Source organism: Ambystoma mexicanum, chromosome 4p (assembly GCF_040938575.1).
Source record: "Ambystoma mexicanum isolate Mex_15411 chromosome 4p, UKY_AmexF1_1, whole genome shotgun sequence".
NCBI lineage: Eukaryota > Metazoa > Chordata > Amphibia > Caudata > Ambystomatidae > Ambystoma > Ambystoma mexicanum.
This window is the reverse complement of record NC_090927.1, coordinates 244323813-244342599: the sequence shown is the minus strand read 5'-3', so window position 1 is coordinate 244342599 and position 18787 is coordinate 244323813. Positions and strand designations below refer to the sequence as shown.

Below are 18787 nucleotides of genomic sequence, written 5' to 3'. Positions count from 1 at the left end.
GTTCAGTAGAGGCGGTGGGTGACAATGTCGCATGATTCTGTTAGACAAGCTTCATCTGAGGAGTGGGCAGCTGCTTTGAGATGCTGGCAGAGTATTTGGTGATTGACCAAGTAAAAGCTGCCAAAAGATCGAGCAGTAGTAGAAGGGCGAGCTTGACTTTGGGCCTCTTTACGACCCAGGCGTTAACCATGGCGCTATTAGGCCCATGGTTGACGCTGCTACCTTACCGATTCCGCAATGGTGAATGGCGAAATTACCGCCCCATTCCAAGGTTGGTGGGGCGGTAATTCCCCATTCACCATTGGCCCTTCCCCATTCCCATTTTTGCCCCCATAGTGCTCAATAGAAACGGAAAAGGCAGTAATTATGGTACTGCAAATTGTGGTACCGTAATTACCTCCAAGGTCCCTTTGCGAGTCCCGTCCTTAACGGCTGGTAAAACCAGCCATTAAGGGAGGACCCACAAAGGGACCTCGGAATTGGGCGGTATGGGATTACCGGCACCAGTGCCCTTAGCGGTACCGGTAATCCCTTAACTCCCGGGTCGTAATGAGGCCCTTTATCTTTTAGGTCCTCATTTGTGTTTTTAAGTCGATAAGGGCAGTTTCTGTTCGTATCTGGGATGGAAGCCTGATTGACGGAGGCCTAAGAGTTTATTAGATTCTAGGCAAGCCTGTATTTGAAGGTAGGCTGCCATATACAGGATTTATAGTAGGAAGGGCACCGTTCTAATGGGTCTATAGTTTGCAGAGTTGTTAGGGTCGAGAGGGGGGTTTTAGATTAAGGGGATGACCCACACATCATTGAGGTTATCCGGGATGGTCCCTGATTTAAAGGAAGCATTTTGAGTGTGGTGATGAAAGGGGCAAGGTCATGGGTGACATGAGTCACCTTGACAGTTGGTGGGTTTCAGCTTTTTGTAATGTTTTCAATTTCCCATGTAGAGAGAGGGGAGAAGCTGAATGGTTTGACCGAGTGAGATACCGCAGGGATGTTGTATGCGTGCGAGTTGGGTGCTGGATTGTGGAGTAGGCTACATTTTTTGGTATTAATTTTGGTTTGCAGGGAGATTTTGTATCTGAGCGCTTTTTGGATGCTAGTGCACCACAATTCATCTGTAGTGCCCTAGTCCAGGGGGGCTATGGGAGACTCAAGTTCTTTAAGGATCTTGAAGAGCTCTTTAGTATTATATTCAGCCTGGAGGATGCAATCATTATAAGCATCTTTTTTAGCTAGAAATATAGCTTCTTTGTAAGTGGTAGATGAAGTGGTCAGTATACTTTTATTGGTGTTAGATGGGATACTTTTCCAATGCGCCTCAGCGTTTCTTTTAGCTTTGCAGAGATCTCTGAGATGTGGTTTAAACCAGGAGTTAAGTTGAGGGCGTGGCTTTGTTTTACGCAGTTTGAGCTGGGCTGTGGAGTTTAATGCTTTTAGGATAGTATGGTTGTAGGTGTCCACTAGGACTGCAGGTTCAGAACTGGATGAGGAGATGTTATTGAGAAGGGGCATGATTAGAGGAAGACGATTCTCCTTTGTAATATCCTTCTTGTTGCGGGTGTGAATGACTGGAGCAATGTTTGATTTGGTATTTTGTGGGTGGAGTTGACTGCAAAGATTATTTTGTGATGATCGGACCAGATGCAAGGTGTGATGGACATCGGGTTAATCATGCAGTTTAAGTCAACAAGCCAATCAAGGGTTCTACCTTTGATATGAGTAGGCTGCTGATTATGATGGGTGAATCCTAGATCTGTTAGTGTAGTGGCTATATCAAGGGCTTTGGTATCCTTAGGGTCTTGGTAGCCGAGATTGAAGTCTCCAATTAGTGGAATTTGTGAGTTGGGTTTGGTGTTGGCAGCGAGGAGGGAGGAGATATCCTCAACGAAGGTGGAGATAGGTCCTGGCTGCCGGTAGATGAGGTGCATTGTGGCAGTTTGATTAGGAGAAATATGCAGTTTGATATATAGTAGTTCAGCCGAGGGGATGGTATGACTCGGGATGGGTCTGAGATCAAGGGAGCTCTTATAGATAATGGCAATGCCACCACCTTTTGATTGATTAGGGCTCCTATCACATCTAGTGATGGTGTAATTCTCTGGTATTGCCAGAGATAGTGCTGGGCCAGATGCAGCATGTAACCATGTTTCCGTAATTGCGAGGAAATCAAGGTTTTCAGCTAAGATAAAGTGCTTTCCTCTACTACTCTCAAGCCTGCTGCTTAAATTCCTGCATCTGCTTCTGCCACTAACACACTCCTGCACAACAACAAAGTCTCCAAATGTCCACTCCATCCTGAAAACACTTGCTCATTTATCTAGGGGCCTGGCACCACTTCCAGGGCCAGTCAGCTCAGTAATATCTGGTGTGTAGGTGTTAGTGTTCTTAAATATTTGTTGACATACAACTAGTGGACAACTATGGTTCAACTCTGTTGGCTCTGTCTCCTCCTTATGTTAAGCCATGGACCACACATTCCTTGTAGCAGGCGGCCATATTGGAATCTTATTCCAAACACCTTTGTCAATGGAAGATTTCCAGCATCAAACACAATGGGCCTCATTGCAAATCGCCCGGTATGGAAACAACGGTGGCGGTAAACCCGCCGCCACCGTTGTTTCCATGCCGGGCGATCACAACTCCTGCAGGCGGGAGGTAATGTTCTCGCCAGGTCTGACGTGGCGGGTTTAACACCGCCCGCCTGCAGGTGGACGAGGAAACACCAGCAGCATTACGAGATGCTGCCAGTGTTTCCATGATCCCCATTCCCATTGAGTCCCATAGGACTCAATGGGAATGGGGATTAACACCATTCCGCCTCTGTGATTCCTGGAAAACCGGGGTTGTAATGCCCCGGTAATTCCGGGAATCACGGAGGCAGAATCGTAATACGAGTCTGGCGGTAACCAGGCGGTTTTACCACCTCGGTTACCGCCGGACTCGTAATGAGGCCCAGTATGTCTATAATTTTCTATCAGTGACTGTCTCAATGGTAGAGTCTAGTGCTCTAGGCGTTTGAATCAGAGAAGGCCTTAACCATGTTTCAGATGAGAATAACTCAATAAGTGCTGTAGGGATCTATCGTTCTGAAAATGAGCCATTCCTAACACCTACACAGTCTCTATGCATGATCCAGGCTAGAGAGTCCTATTTGCATCTTGGAATTCTCCCAGACTTCATAATCCAGAGTTACAACAGATCCACAATTTTCCATTTTCTCATGCATCCCCCTTAGTTAATAGACTCTGGCCTGGCTTGAATAAGCCTCTGTCCAAGTCCATCAACCTCTGTTCTACTATATTTCCATTTCTCATAATCCCCTCTGTTCAAATTCCTCCTAACTATTTCACTGCTTTTCTCTTTCACTGTTATCTCTCCAAATATATTTCAGAATACACCTTCTTCTACTGTCTCGATTGTACCTTCAGTCTCCTCTATATATCTTCTTCCCTTCTTTCCTCTTATTGATATTCTAATCTTATTCTCTTTCTCTCTTCACCTCCCCCTTAATCACTATTAGCTTCTTCACCTATTTCTTCTTTGCTACGTCCTTACCCACCTTGCTCTTCACCAAATCCTCCACGTCCTTATTCTTCACTGCTTTCTTCCATGTCTTGCTCTCTACCATATTTCTATCTTTATTGATTCACCACCTTCACTCCCTTGTTTATCACTGTCTCTTTCACCCCCTTTCTCCTCACCACCTCATGTCCCACCTTGCTCTACATCCTTGTCTCCTATCTCCAGCCTACTTCCTCCTGCTCCAACTGTTCTTACCTTCAACTTATTCTGCTATTGCTCCTCTGGCTCGTGGCACCTACACACTGTCCAAATGCTGGTGGATTATATAGGTATTGATGTATTCAGTAATAGGAGTTGTTCATACAGGGTCATTGCTGCTCCATTTCAAACCACTATGAGATGCAGTAAGCACCTTTAAGCAGAACATCCACCATAATCAATGGAGCTCTAGTTTCCAAAGTCCCAGCTGGTGCTGTTTAACTGCATTTGCAGCATGGAAAATTGAAGAATGTGTGGTTCAAGATTGCTTGTAGGTGTGGTCTCTGGTTGTATTTATTTGTTTTTGTAGTCGTTGGTATACATCCTTGATTCTAGCTCATCAGAGAAGATTCTGTTTATATAAAAATGTGGTGTTTCCACATTCCCTAATGTTACCCTACCAAAAATTAATATTGGCTTGCTTGAGATTATTTTGGGTTCTGGATTTCATGTTAAACCCACATGAATTACTTATTGGAGCCAATTGAGTAACAGCTAAATTGATTTTTCAGCAGGTTTATTTGTTATGTTATGTTAGGTTATTGTGATATACACTGCGCACAGCTGACATTGTCGTGGTCTTAAGGTGTTCTGGCATATTTGAAGAGACAGTGAGTTGGGAGGAGTTAGTGGGATTGAGAGGGAAAATAACAAGAGAGCTTTGATGTGCTGTTGCTAGCCTCAGTTTGGCAAAAGACTGTCACTGTGTGCTGATTTGCTTTTAGTTGGCTGGCTTATGTGGTGTTTGGTTCATGACTGTATATGGTTGGTTTGTGTGCGATTGGGTTGGTGTCTTGTTGGGTGTTGTTTAGTGTCTGTAGTTTGAGTTCTGCGGTGGAGGTATGTGTCTGGTTTGTTCAATGCTTAAGGATGAGTATGCAGAGTAGTACAGAGTTTTATTAGGGTTAGTGGGTAGTCGTCTGAGTCATTTTCTGCAGTTTAGGCTGATCCATCGAGTTTATATTATTCTATGGTGATTTGGGGTAGGATGCTTTATTTCTTTGGGTGGCCATGTTTCGGGCGTTTAGGTTTTCGTTGTTTTTGGTGTTTCTATTCTGTTGTGTTGGTGGTTTTCCTCAATTGATGTTTCCTATTTAGCTTGGTGAGTTAAAGAGCCATGTTTTTAACAATTTTCTGAAATTTAGGTGATGTTCTGTTGTTCATATTTCCTTTGAAAGCGAGTTCCAAAATCTTGCCGCTATGCAGGAGAATGATTATCCTTCGAATGTACGCTTTGCGTATTGTTTCATTTCAATGTGAAAGTCATTGCTGGATCCTAATGTTCGTTTTGATTTGTCCCTGTATAAAATCTGCTCCTTGGCCGTTAGTTGCTCTCTGTGTTATGCATAGTATTTTAAAGAAAATTATTTTTTTATCGGTAGCCAATGTAGTGTTCTCAGTGCTGGTGAAATGTGTTCTCTCTTAGTGAGTCCAAGGATTAGTCTTGCTGCTGCATTCTGTATTCATTGTTGCTTTTTATAAGGTATTCTGGCATTTCAAGATACATGCTGTTGGTGTAGTCTATTCTTGACATGATGAGAGAGATGTGGGTGAATGTTCTGTGTGGGAAAGTGAAGAAGGGATGTATCCTCTTCATTGTGTGGATGTGGACGAAGCATCTTTTTTACTATTGCGTTAAATTGCAGTTCAAGCATTAGTTCATTGTTGATTAATATTTCACAATTTTGGACCACTTCGGATCCGGTGTGTTTCCTAGTTTGGTAGGCCATGGAGTGTCGTGATAGTTTGATGGGTCATAGGGCACGATCATGATTTATCTTTTTCAGGGTTGATTATAAGTCTGTTTGTGCTCATGAAATGGTTTATTTATGTGAGTCGTTTGGTAATGGTTGGCTTTTGTTCTTTGCTAACAATGATTTTGTGAATAATTTGTGTGTCATCTGAGTAGTTGTAGCAGGTGAGACTGTATATTTTGATGAGGTTAATCAGGGGGGTCATGTAGATGTTGAAAAATAGTGGTGAGAGTGATGAGCCTTGTGGGATACATATGTTGTTCTGTAGGGTGTTGACTCGAATGGTGTTATTCAAGTCATTTCCATTCTTTCTGTCATGAAGGAGTTTAGACATAGTGCTTTGTAGCCGATTCCTATATCTTCGAGTCTTTTGATTAGAGTTGTGTGGTGGACTGTGGTAGACCATGTAGTATTAGTGCCAATTTAACTTTGGAGCCTGCATTGGTTTTTAGATCGTCCCATATCAATAGTAATGCTGTTTCAGGTCCTCTCATGGGTTTGAAGCCTACTTGTGGGTGGTCTAGTATTCAATTTGTTTCTATATGTTCCAGGATTTGTTCATAGACATAGGGCCTCATTCCGAGGTTGCATAACGGGTCCGGGTTCCTCAAATGAGGACTTACCAGGCCATTCCAACCTTGGAGGACCCGGTAATTCCTCATTCGAGGAACCCGTGCCCGATACATCCCCATTCGAACCCCCATAGGGCTTAATGGAAATGGGGAGGGAGCTAACAACGGGCCAGTTAAAAACGGGCCCGTTGTTAGCTCCCTGGTCTGCTAGCGGGACCCGCAAAGGGCACCTGATTTACCAGGTGCCCTTTGCGGGTCCCGCGAGCAGACTCGTAATAGGGCAGTAAGGGGGTAACGGCACCGGCTCCATTATTGGTGCTGTTAACCCCTTACCGCCCACCTCGTAATGAGGCCCATAGATTTCTAGTAGCTTCTCTAGGTATGGGATGTATGAGATTAGTGGGTAGTTGGTTAGGGCTTCTGAGTTTCCCCAATGGCTCCTTAAGGAGTGGCTTGATGTTTGCCAATTTGAAGGCTCTTGGTATAGCTCCTGTTGCTAGTGAGTGATTGAAAAGGTTGAATAAATATTCTGCAGGTATTTTCTTGGTGAGGATATTCATGTATGCATCTGGTGAGCAGGACTCTGCTGTTGCTTTTGCTCACCAAGCAGACTGGACTGTAAGCATCACTTAAAGGGACAGAGACATGTTCATTCAGTGATGAGCCCATTCATATTGACTTTGGTGTGTTGGTGTATGCCAGGGGATTCTCCAGGTACCGACCCTGGAGACATTATTCCCAGCCCCCATATTCTCTACATCCTTTGCTTCAAAAATCAGGCAAGGAAATTCCCTACACTGTGTATTGTCACATTGGTGTCATGCACACACTGTGACTGTAATGATACTGTACAGCTGTAGTAGCTTGCCTTAAATATTTGGAAGTAACACCTGGTAGACTTATTACTGGATGATTGCTATATTTTACTCAAGGAAATATATATAGACTGTCACCTACCAGACTTGTCTTTTGGCAGCCAAACATTTGGGGTTCTCCACTTAGGACTTAACAGTGCAGATGTGTTAATCACTGCCTGGGGGACCTGGAGCAAAACAGCTATTGAATCCCTGATGAAATTTGTGGATTATGGTTCAACAAGGAAAAACATTGTTGAACCAGTGGCGTAGGCAGCTTTTGTTGACAGGAGGCGGAAAATAGGGCACCAGTGGAAGGCTGGGGTGCATGCTGCTGGCGGAGAGGGGGGTGCAGCTGCCCCTTCTGCCACCCCCCCTTGGCTCAGCCACTGAGTTGAATCATACCGGTAAATTGGAAAATATGCAGGGATTCTGGCACAGAGATGCAGAGTATGGCTTTCAATAAGGAATCCCATTAATTTTTCTCTGCTACCTTACATGATGGCAATTACAGCTTAAGTTAGCCAAAGTCTGAAAAAACTGTAAAATGGGTAGGCTGATGTGTGATTATGTTTCAAGATTATATCATCAGGTCAGTTATCCACCTGGAACAGTCAAAGGTTCTTTAACTCTGGCAGGAATTGCTAATGCTCCCCAATTACATCTTTCCAAATCTTGAATCCTGATGCGATGACAAATTATAAATATCATACACAATCTCCCTCACTTAATACCTCTCTCTGCCTCTGTATCTCCCATCCTTACACACACACAAACACATGCACACAAGTGCTCTTTCATTCCAATATGAAAATGCATTTTCTTATATGGCCCTACCGTCACGACCCTTGCGTCCTCATTTTCATTTTCTTGGTATGTACTGTTTCCGCTGTTTGCCTAAAAGGAAAGATCCATAATAAAACTTAAACTAGGTTTACAATAGTTGCCATACATCATACATATTAATGGGCCCTTAGAAAACACAGTAATTACCCATTGGTTGAAGAAAATCAACTATTTTACGGTTAAAGTTAAGCCCTACTAAATACCCCTGTCGTGGAAAATCAACCAAATGCTCTCCAGGTGGATTGGTGAATGTCTAGTAGTCAGCAAAGCCAGCATACGCAGAATACCAGCAACCCAACGACAGAACGAAACTTGGCCCAGCAACCCCCTTTCCTCAAGACACAGAGCTTTTATACGGCAAAGCACCCATGAATTTCAATGGAAAAAGTGTTTCAGAGATTGCATGAGATCGTCAGGCAACAATGTTTCTGGTGACTGTCCACAGTCCGAGCATACAATTCTTAGGCAGAGACTAGATTTTCACGCTTGGGAAGGCACGGGAAATGTTATGATACATTGGTATTCATGCTGTGCAAGCTACTTCTACGATTCCCATGCGGTTTGGGACACATTCGCTAGCTTACTAAATGCCCACTTCCGTATGCTAACACACCTTGCCTAGAAAGCTGTCTCACTAGAACACACTCATACATGTCAAATGGCAAACATGTCAGAGGCGAAAATAATGGAAGTGTGCACTGTCTGGCATTAGCGGTAAAGCCTTTGTGGTTAAGACATGAGTTTTAGTACAAATGACCTGCACATCGAATGCAATAAGGCACTGTTAAATATGTTAGTAAAACTAGACTAAGTTATCATTGTAAAGAGTGTAAAATATCTGAGGAGTTATTTAAGTACTCAGTTTTCCCCCACACTCCTGAACATATAGAGATGACTGCTGTTGCCTGGCATCTAAAACCTCACACATCCTCCTATAAATGTCTGCATTGTACACCTGAAGACATACCATCACATGCACAAACACACACAAGCACATATCCAAATACTGCACCTTGGTGAATATGTTCAAGGATGTACCAATTCAACCACATTTTGGGTTATTTTACTATCCAACACACATATAAAACCTCCTTGATAATTTATCATAGGAAGTTTGATGTCACTTAGGGAAGAAAGTAGGGACCTGCCAAAAGGCAGGCTACTGCCAACAACTATTGGACCCCATTACAAGCTCCCTTCAAGGCCCCCACAGAGCAGTGAGTATATTAAGCTTTTTTTACTATACTGAGGAATCCTACACTGAAAATAGGAAGAAATGTAAACTAGTCATGGCTTGCTGAGGAGGGTAGAGGACCAGTGGGGAATGGTGGTGGGGGTCATGTCATGCAACTGCGTTGTCATGGTAAGAGGTGTCATGTCTCTACTAAAAACTGAACACTTGGGTCAGTGACCCTTTAAAAAAAACACGTTTGTGAATATTTGCCCCACCTTAGAAGACACATAAAAATGCACTTGAACTGACATACAGAAACCTTCATATCACAGTAACTTTTCTCTAAGTTGGCACTACCTGTGGGTAACTGCTGCTCGGTGCTGGTGTACTGTTGTACTCTCCTTTTTCTGAGGACAACTGAAATGCAAAGACACATAATTATACTACAACCAAGATATTACTGCACCATCGGAACACACATTATTTTAACTGTACTTTTTTACATTCTTGTTCCTTTTTCTGTTTTGTATCCTTAGTCATACTTAGATAGAAGAGATTCTTTTATATTGAATTCTACCTTCTTGCGTGATTGCTTACTGCTCAGCTTCACCACACAGAGGAGTCCCAAACAAGGCTAAAACACGTGTTTGGGGTTGCTGTTGGTACTCTTGTTCAGAGGAGAATTGCATACCATTTTGGTGTTGAACTGTCCTTGTGGGTGGGGCCAGACGGAAATGCAAATGGGTATATCTCCTCTGTGAAGGGTGCAGTGAGCTAAACCGTGGTTGTAGACCCTCCTGAGTTGAAAAAAGTACATGGAATAGGTTATTGGATGCATGCTCATTCTCGGTAGAGGGCATCCCACACTCTTGCTTAGCTAAATTATGTTTTTATTTTTAATAGGAGTATGTGTGCATAAGGGTAGGGTGTGTGGCGGTTGTAGGGCTCCTGTCACATTGCTCCAGACTTACATTTACTATAATAGTAGTCGTCATAGATATCTGGAAATATTAGAACTGTGCTCCTTTACTTGAGGTGACAGGTCACAGATTTATTTTTTGTACTATCATCAATAGCCCAAACACAGTAACCCAACTCTCTTTTATGATTGCACACTTTGCGGAGCTTACCTCAAATTTGAATGTGCAATGTCAAGGGCAAGAGATCATTAGCCAACTTGAAGCCAAGATCTGTTGTTCTGGGTCTTTATTAAAACAACAGAAATCTGAGAGACTGTGATTAAATGAGGACAAGTGATAGAGATTGACGGATCTTTGTAATTATTGCGATGGCCGAAAATGCCGACTTTTTTTAAACCCCTTTACGCCACATATATATGCGGGGGGAGACCCCCCACAGGCACCCCCATATTAATATTATATTCTATACCCCCACATATATATGTGGTGTGGGGGGGTAAAAAAATAAAAGTCAGCATTTACGGCCATCGTAATTGTGAAGGCGACATTTTGGTATGATTCTGAGATTGACAATCAAAAAATAAACTATTTAGGTTCTACTTGGGAACATACAACTGTGCTCCTAAAATCGTCCATGTTGCACTTAAGCTGCTCCTCCTTGACACATAATAACTAACTTACAATCTTTGAGGTTTTAGGTGTCCCATATTTCTTTCATGGCTCCTTGTGAAGTCAAAGGACGATCAATGCAGAACGATCGGTGCACGGATTACACTGGTTTTGAAGTGACATTCCAAGATTGAGGCCAGCCACTATGAATGCTTGATTCATGGCTCCACATAAGAGGGGTGCAGGGCCAACAGAGCAGAAAGATAGTTGTGAGCTAGGAATCCAATAACGGTCCCATATCAGACCACAAACACCTACACACCTGAGGTTCCTTAAGAGTTGCCTGTCCCATAAGCCTGGGGTAGTTCTTGTCTTTCAAAGAATTGGTCAGGATGTTGTGTGTTCACTTCAGTTATTGAGAAAAAGCTGTCACCACTACCCCTACTGCCTGGGCATCTGAATATATGTGTCATATCTCAGAATCTTGGCTGCTGGTTTCTTAAGCTAAACCCATATGTCAGGCTGTCTCTGTCCTCCCTAATGACGAGGGGGCGCTCCAAGACCTTAGCCCTATTCCTACTAGCTCTTGCACGTCCGCTCTTCTCCGACACCTCCTCTTGTATGATCACTAGCTCCTCTCCCTCATTCTTGATTATTCTTTCCTAGTTGATGTTCTGCCACATTCTACGTGACTACTCCTCATCACCTCTATGCTCCTCTCTCTCTACCGTTTTTGGCTTACCTTCTCCTTCTGGTCTAACCTTTCTCCACTCTTGCTCCCCTCTGCATCCCTACTCCTTTGCTCATAACTGTAACTCTTCCTCCACCTTTGATACTGTCTGATCCTACTTCACTCAAAACCTCTCCCCTATTCCTTTTTCATGCTTCGTTCTCCTCCTTCATCTCCTCTCTTAACTCCTTCTGCCAGGCTCATGAAAGACTGCATGTGATATTGCCAATTCTCAGAAAATCAAGCTTCCTAATTCATGCTGCAAACTTTGCAGACACCCATGGTTGTAGATCTGTGTTAGGGAGAATTATCAAAAATGTGCTCATTGCCCTTACCTTTTGAGACCTCCAGCCACTTTGCTGGATTTCTAGGACTTTAATTTTTACCTGGAAAGAGTGGGAGCCTTTTTTTCCCACTCTTTTATGTATTTTGATGTGTGTTTTAATTTTGTGTTCTTTGGATATGGAGTTTTAAAACACCTCCATAGGCATCATCTTTTTCTTGTGTGTCACACAGCACTTTCAGTGCAGTGACCGTGGATGTCTTTCAGACTTCCCACGCTTTAAGTACCTTCTCTGGGACTGACTACTGTCTCTGAGAGCATGTAAAGTTACATTGACTTTACTAGTCTTTTTAAATTTACAGACCCAGCACACACTATCTTCCTATAGAGTGCTGGAGGGGTTGCCTAGCATCCCATAAATCTAAACACTCATGTAACAGTCAAATGTTACCCTTTCCCTCTTGAAATGGCTGGTGGCAGTTGTTTAGAACAAACTACCATGATTTTTCCTGACCGCAAACAACGGTAGCTAAAAATTGGGGCAGCCATGTTTTTCAATATGGCGCCCAAGACCTATCTGTAAAAACAGACTCCAGTCAACTTTTTTCACCATTTGTTTTTGGAAAGGTCCTTCTAGTGTTTGTCTCTGCACGCCAAACCAGGTTTGGTCCCTTTGCTCGTTGGCCTTTGGCGGGCTTCAGTGCAGAAGCCCTCCTCTGGTGCCAGAGTGTCTGGGGTGGACAGGATGTGAGGGAGGTGCCTGAAACTCCCTGTGCTTAGTCTCCTAGGAGACCTGAATGCACTTTGGTGTGATTGGCTGGCTGGCTGTCCAGCAAGGACAGCCCCCTGCTGGGTGAGTGACAGCTAGGCTGGAATGAAGGGGATGAATAGGGGAAAACTCTTTAAAAGCAGGCCTCTGGGACTTGGAAAGCAGAGGGGACCACTAGAACGAAAGAATGGAAGACGAGCTGAAGGAAGATGACTGCAGCAACTCCTGCTCCATCGGTGAAGCCCTGCTGCAGGTCCGAATTGCCTCAAACTCCATTGACAGAGAAGCCCTTCAAGGTTAACTTCTTCCCTTGAATTTGGTGGGAGTGCTGTTGAAAATCAGATAGCCACTGAGAAGGATACCAGTTTGTGGCCTTTAAGACACTCACACCTTAAACCGATGTTTTGCCAAGCTTGTGGCCTCTTCCCTGGGCAGCGCAGGAACCTCCAGATGTCCTCCTTCTTGTCCCCACGACTGTAGCTCAGGAACAGCGAGATCTACAGAAATTGCCAGGAACAACTGCCTCAGCTACAGCTCTTCTTCATTGAAAAGGTACTGTGCAATTGCGATCAAGAAATACTTTCTGGCACGGTGAAAGTTTGTGAAACTTTCCCAACTTTGAAGGCTTGTCCTTCCCTAAACCGATATATAACTTTTCGTCTAATCAACTACTTCTAAAAACCATGGCAAAGACTTAACTGTTTACTACAAGAACTGTGCTATCCTATCCAAGACTCTGAACCATTGACTTTGGCTCAGGCCTATTGAATTGAATTGCTGCTTGTAGTGAACTGAACTATTTGCCCTACCTCTGAAAGTATGTGTGCTTTAATTCTTTTAACGTTGTCTTTTTACCCCCCTTTTTAAAGAAACTGAAGTGCCATTTTGCTCCCACTTCAGGGGAGCTGAACCTGTTCAGAAACTGATTGGTTGTGAATTATAGTGTATTAGATTGGGATATTGAGCTGCTCTTACTAGTGGAATGTTTTCCAACTGACTGTGTAAATACATGAAGTGAAGCTGGCAGCCCTCTGCCTCTCAGCTGGGGGGGGTTTCCACTGGTGCCAGATGATGTTGTGTCGGACATGGCAACCACTGAGGCAGGTGTGGGTGGGCAGCTGGGTCCAGGGGCTGGGCTGTGGAGCGATGGAATACCAGTCGGGAGTCCTCTGTTCCAGCAGGGGTGGTCACAGCAACTGGACCCCTGGAGATGGCAGTTCTGCAGGCACCAAATGGCAGGGCACGGTGGCAGCAGGCAGACAGGCAGTAGCATATGGCTCGTGGGAGTCTGCTCGGGGCTCTGGGGGGCAGTAATTCAGCCTTCTGGGCAGGAGCGTGGTCTTCTGTGTGTTGTCTGGTGGCCAGCTTGATACGGAGTGATTTGACACGTGAAAAAAACAGCACATCAGCGTGTAAATCGAGCAAAGGCCCTTGCCGTGTAAGCACGTAGGTGATGTAACGTGTGCGCAGGTGTTTCCCTGGGACAGGTTGAAGGTCCCACGTGGGTTTCCATTGCTCTGTACATGCTTTTCGTGGGAAGCGGTGCATGTGTTTTCCAGACATTGGGGTTCACACGTGATTATTTCACAGTGGCTACAGTGCATACTTCTTCTTCTGGCGTGGGTGTTGGCTACGCATTCTTCTTCTACACACAAGGCAGACAGCGATGCTATTTTTCATACTTCGGGTGTCCCGGTTGGTCGCGTACCGCTTTTTTCCAGGCATACTAGCACGCGTGTTGATCACGTATGCATGTTTTGTGTTCCTGACTGCCACAGCTTTCTCTGTGTGTTTTTTTACACGCACGTGGGCTACAGGGGTTTCATATCTATTTTTTGTACTTTATTGGGATGCCTGAGCATTGTGTGACACGTCATTTCTCCTAGGGGGCCACAGAATGGGACATTCATCATGGCTGTATATACATGTTGTATATACATGTTTGTTGTTTGCGCGCACTTTTGTAATGCGCAGGGACTCTACTGCCTGCCTTCGTGTGGCAGACGTGTTTAGGCCTGTGTGTGTCTTTGGCCGTGCGCGGGTTTCCCCTATTCGATTCCATGAATATGTGTAGTTCGCGTGCGTGTGGGCGTTCCGTGTATTTCCGTGCAGTACTTCCCAGTTACACCTTCTTTTTCACGCATTCCGCATTCTGCGTGTTCCACCCCCTTTTTGGTGTGTGCGCTGACTTTGTGTGCTTTCGCTGTGCACCTCACGCACGGCGTTCAGGATGTGGAAACGACGCGTGCCCCGGTGTGCGCCACGCATGGATTTGGCGCACATCCCAGAAATTACACGCACAGGTCCTTCCATGAATCGCATGCGCGTGATTCGAACGCATGTGCTGGCTTTTTCACGCGTGTGCCTGCTTGCGCCACTGACTTCAGCGCACATTTATTCCATGAATTACCCCCTTAGAGATTTAACCCTACCGTTGTTAGGCGGAAACCTGTGCAGTTCCCTCTGGGACCACTGCAAAAGATTTAGGACTACAGGTGTTTGGCAGTAAACCCACTTGGTAGCAGTCTGTACCACACAGATTCACTTGGTAGCTGTGGCTGAGCAGTCAGACTTCTCTCAAGAAAAGTTAAGCAGTATGTGGAGTATACAAAATAGGGCAATTCTTCACAGTAAGACAAGCAAACACGGAACAAGGCTTCAGTGTAAAGATATAAAGGTATTTATTTATAACGGCACATCTATAGAAAACACTTTGGCACTATCACGGCAAATACTTCAATTACAATTACTCTACGAAGAGAACAGATCAATCCCCCTAACGATAGTTCGACAAGTCTAGGTTCTACCAGCATCACTTATTTGCAGACAGAGGTGTATGCCTCAACCTAGATGGCACACTAATATTTGTTAGGATGGGAGAGAAAATAAGCAGGTTACAAAATCAACACGGTCCCAATACTGAACGGACGAATGCAAGGCAAGAAGACAAAAACCACGATAGATTATAAAGTTCAGAGGCCAGGCCCACTCGAAGAGAGGCGAGGCGATTTGTCCCAAAAGTATCTTAGTGGAAATGCGTTCGAGTCTTTGAAGCAAATTGTTATTGGCAGATTGGACCAGTTCAGAACAACAGGCTAGAGAAAGCTTGGAGGCAACCCTATGGAGAGGCGAGGATTAAGACACCTTACTCTATCCGGCAACAAGGGAAGCCAGGAGGACACAGTACCTTGATTGTGGAGAGGCAGCTCCGGCGGGGGCAGTTGTTCCTGGTGGTGGATGCACGTCCGGTCTTTGCCAAGAGAAGAGAGGATCTCGTCATTGAAGGAAAGTTGAAGATCGTTGCACCACCAGGGAAGAGACCAGCCGCGGAGTGCTCCGTCACAAGGCACCACCTTTTGGTCGCGGTACAGGGGTAGTGGCTATCCGGTTGCCGAGGTGCTCTGCACGGGCAATTAGACCACTGCGTCCTGAGGCAAAGAAAAAGCAAAAGGGACTGGTTGTTCCCACCGGTCAGGGGAAGAGACTCTCCGGCAGGGAGATCTCCTCTGTCGTCGGGAAGTGGTGAGTCGGTTCAGCAGGGCTCCACCGGAGGTGTCGTCATTGCAGGTCGGCTCAGCTTTACCCTCGTCGGATTCTTAGGTCCTGTGGCGACTTCTGAAGATCCAGTCCCAAAAGCCCTGCTTTTATGCAGAAAACCCCCCATTCATTCAGCCTAGCTGTCAATCAACACATGCTAAGTGGTGAGCGGGGAGGCTCACCACTTGGGCCAATCACACCAGAGTGTGACCGGAGTTGGCAAGGCAACTTGGTCCAGGGTGCCTAAACCCCCTCCGACACCCCTGTGGTAACCCAGACAGAATGGCACCACTTTGGAGGGTCTCTGTACAGAAGCCCGCCAAAAGTGGAACAAAGGGCTCGAACTTTGGTTTAGGAGTCACAGAGACGAACACAGATGCCATTTTAAAAACCGAGTTCTGGCAGAAAATACCATCCGATAGACTTACTTAAGGTAAGTAGACCGGTGGTATGTTAGAGATTAACGAGAAACAGTATCAATCTCTAACAATGGGAAGAATCCCATAGGGTTATATTCGGGGTCGAATATAACAAGTAGTTTCCACTGCCACCAGCCAAAACTCGACGAGGGGGGACGGGACAGTGCCCCCTCGAATAACAGACCCAGGAGTAATCGAATTACCCCTACTAGTATGTCCACACTAGGATGGTTTGTACTAGTTCTGTTAGTAAATTTAGGTCTAGTAAAGCCAATGGTGACTTTACATGCCCGGGGAGACAGTAGTCAGTCCCCGGGTATGGAGTCTATGATGGAGGTCCGCTAGGACGCCCCAGTGTTACGGCACGTAGGGTGCAGTGTAACACACATAGAAAAACATATGAGACCCTATGGAGTAAAAGACCCCATAGCCCGTAGAACACATTGACATTCAAAGGAATTACACACATTCATGTCTAAGAGTGGGAGAAAAAGAGTCTCACTCTTGGCAGGATGGAAAAAACAAATTCCAGAAATCCAGCAAAGCTGCTGGGGGACTCCCTAGGTTAGGAAATTCAGCCTAAACAGAGAATTCTCCCTAACACTCGCCCCCCCCAGACTAAGGGACAGGAGGATTTAATCCACTCCTGGATGAATCTCATACCTCTAGTCGATGACATACATACTAGAGAGACCATCAGCATTTTGGTGGTGACACCCTGACCTGTGCTCAATGGTGAAATCAAACCCTTGCAGGCAGATCGACCATCTCAATAGTTGGTTTTCCCCTTTCATTTGCATTAACCATCTCAAGGGTTGGTGGTCAGTCTGAATGACAAAAGTAGAACCATACAAGTACGGCCTAAACTTCTTCAGAGCCCACACGATAGCAAAGCACTCTCTTTCGATTGTTGCCCACCTTGTTTCAGGATCCTTCAGCTTTCGGCTGATGAAGCAAACGGGGTGCTCCCTACCTTTCCCATCCAGTTAACTGAGTACGGCACCTATTCCTACATTTGAAGCATCTGTCTGCACAATGAAGTGTTGGCGGTAATCCGGAGCTCTGAGTACTGGGGCTTGGCAAAGAGCCTTTTTCAGGTTTTCAAAAGCCTGATTGCACTCCTCATTCCATTTAACCTTTTTAAGGAATGTGGGCGAGGAGATGACATTCAGTGGAGAAGCTATAGTCCCATAGTTCTCTATGAAATTCCTGTAGTACCCAGTGAGGCCTAGGAAGGCTCTCGCTTGGGTTTGAGTAGTAGGTGTTGTCCAATTTTGCACAGCTTCAATCTTACTGAGCAAAGGCCTTATTTCTCCACCTCCTACCTCATGTCCAAGATAGACTACCTTACTCTGTCCAATTTGGCATTTACTCGCCTTTATGGTCAGATTGGCTTGTCCAAGAGCCTGCAAAACATCTCTCAGGTGGGTTACATGTTCTTCCCAGGAATTGCTGAACACTGCGATGTCATCTAAGTATGCCATGCAGAAGTCCTCCATCCCATTCAGAACCTGGTTTACCATCCGTTGAAACGTAGCAGGTGCATTCTTCAATCCGAAAGGCATTACCTTAAACTGGTATAAGCCAACGGGGGTAGAAAATGCAGTTTTCTCCTTGGCATGGTCTGTCAGTGCTATTTGTGCTGAGGAACTTGGCGGCGCCAAGTTTATCCACCAACTCATCTGTTCTTGGCAAAGGGTGGGCATCAGTCTTGGTGACTGCATTAAGAGCTCTATAATCCGGCAGAATCTAAGCTCTTTAGATCAGGCCTTTGGTACTAACACAACTGGGCTAGACCATGGACTAGTAGAGGGCTCTATTACCCCGAGATCGAGCATCTTGCTGACCTCACCTTTGATGTGGGTTTGTACATTTTCTGACATTCTGTATCCTCTGCTTTTGACCGGCAGACAGTCACCAGTGAGTATGTCGTGCTGGCCCCAAGGGGTCAAGCCTGGTGAAAGCGAGAACAGAGAGGCAAACTGATTCAACATAGATTTGCACTCTTCTTGTTGCTCGGGTGTCAGATTAGAGGAGAGATTTACTCCTTCAATTTTCTCGTCTAAAGGTAAGCCTCTGAGGAGAACCGGAAGAGCTTCACTCTCTTCTTCTTCCTCGGATGATGCTAGAAGCAACGCTCCTACATGGGGTCTTGAGACATACGCTTTGAGGCGGTTGGTGTGGAAGACTGTCGGAGCCTCCTTGGGATTGCCCAAGTCCACCAGATAGTTGACCTCTCCGAGTTTACCCACTACTCTGAAGGGTCCCATCCACTTGTCTTGCAAGGCCCTCTGCCTTGTTGGGATCATAACGAGAACGAGCTGGTCTTGAGCGAACTCAACCATGTTAGCCTTTTGATCGTGCCAGTGCTTGACCAATGCTTGTCCAGCTTTCAAGTTATCGCTTGCTTCCGTCATCATGTGCGACATTCTCCTCCGGCGACCTATCACGTAGTCAGTCACTCTGACTGGCTTGGGGGAAGGAGCACTCTCCAACCCCTCCTTAATCAGGGCCAATGGACCTCTGACGGGATGACCATA

The 18787-nt window shown here is 45.3% G+C and overlaps 1 protein-coding gene across 1 annotated transcript in view; it reads right to left on the bottom strand.

Moving 5' to 3' along the window:
* The window catches only part of LOC138453170 (cysteine-rich venom protein-like), a 635825-nt gene that overhangs the window by 566093 nt on the left and 50945 nt on the right, over positions 1-18787 (bottom strand). Inside the window, exons 3-4 of the mRNA XM_069605762.1 lie at positions 9338-9397; positions 7798-7857 (exon numbers count right to left, since the gene is read on the bottom strand). Coding sequence (XP_069461863.1) covers positions 7798-7857; positions 9338-9397 — 120 coding nt within the window. The remainder of the gene's footprint in view (positions 1-7797; positions 7858-9337; positions 9398-18787) is intronic.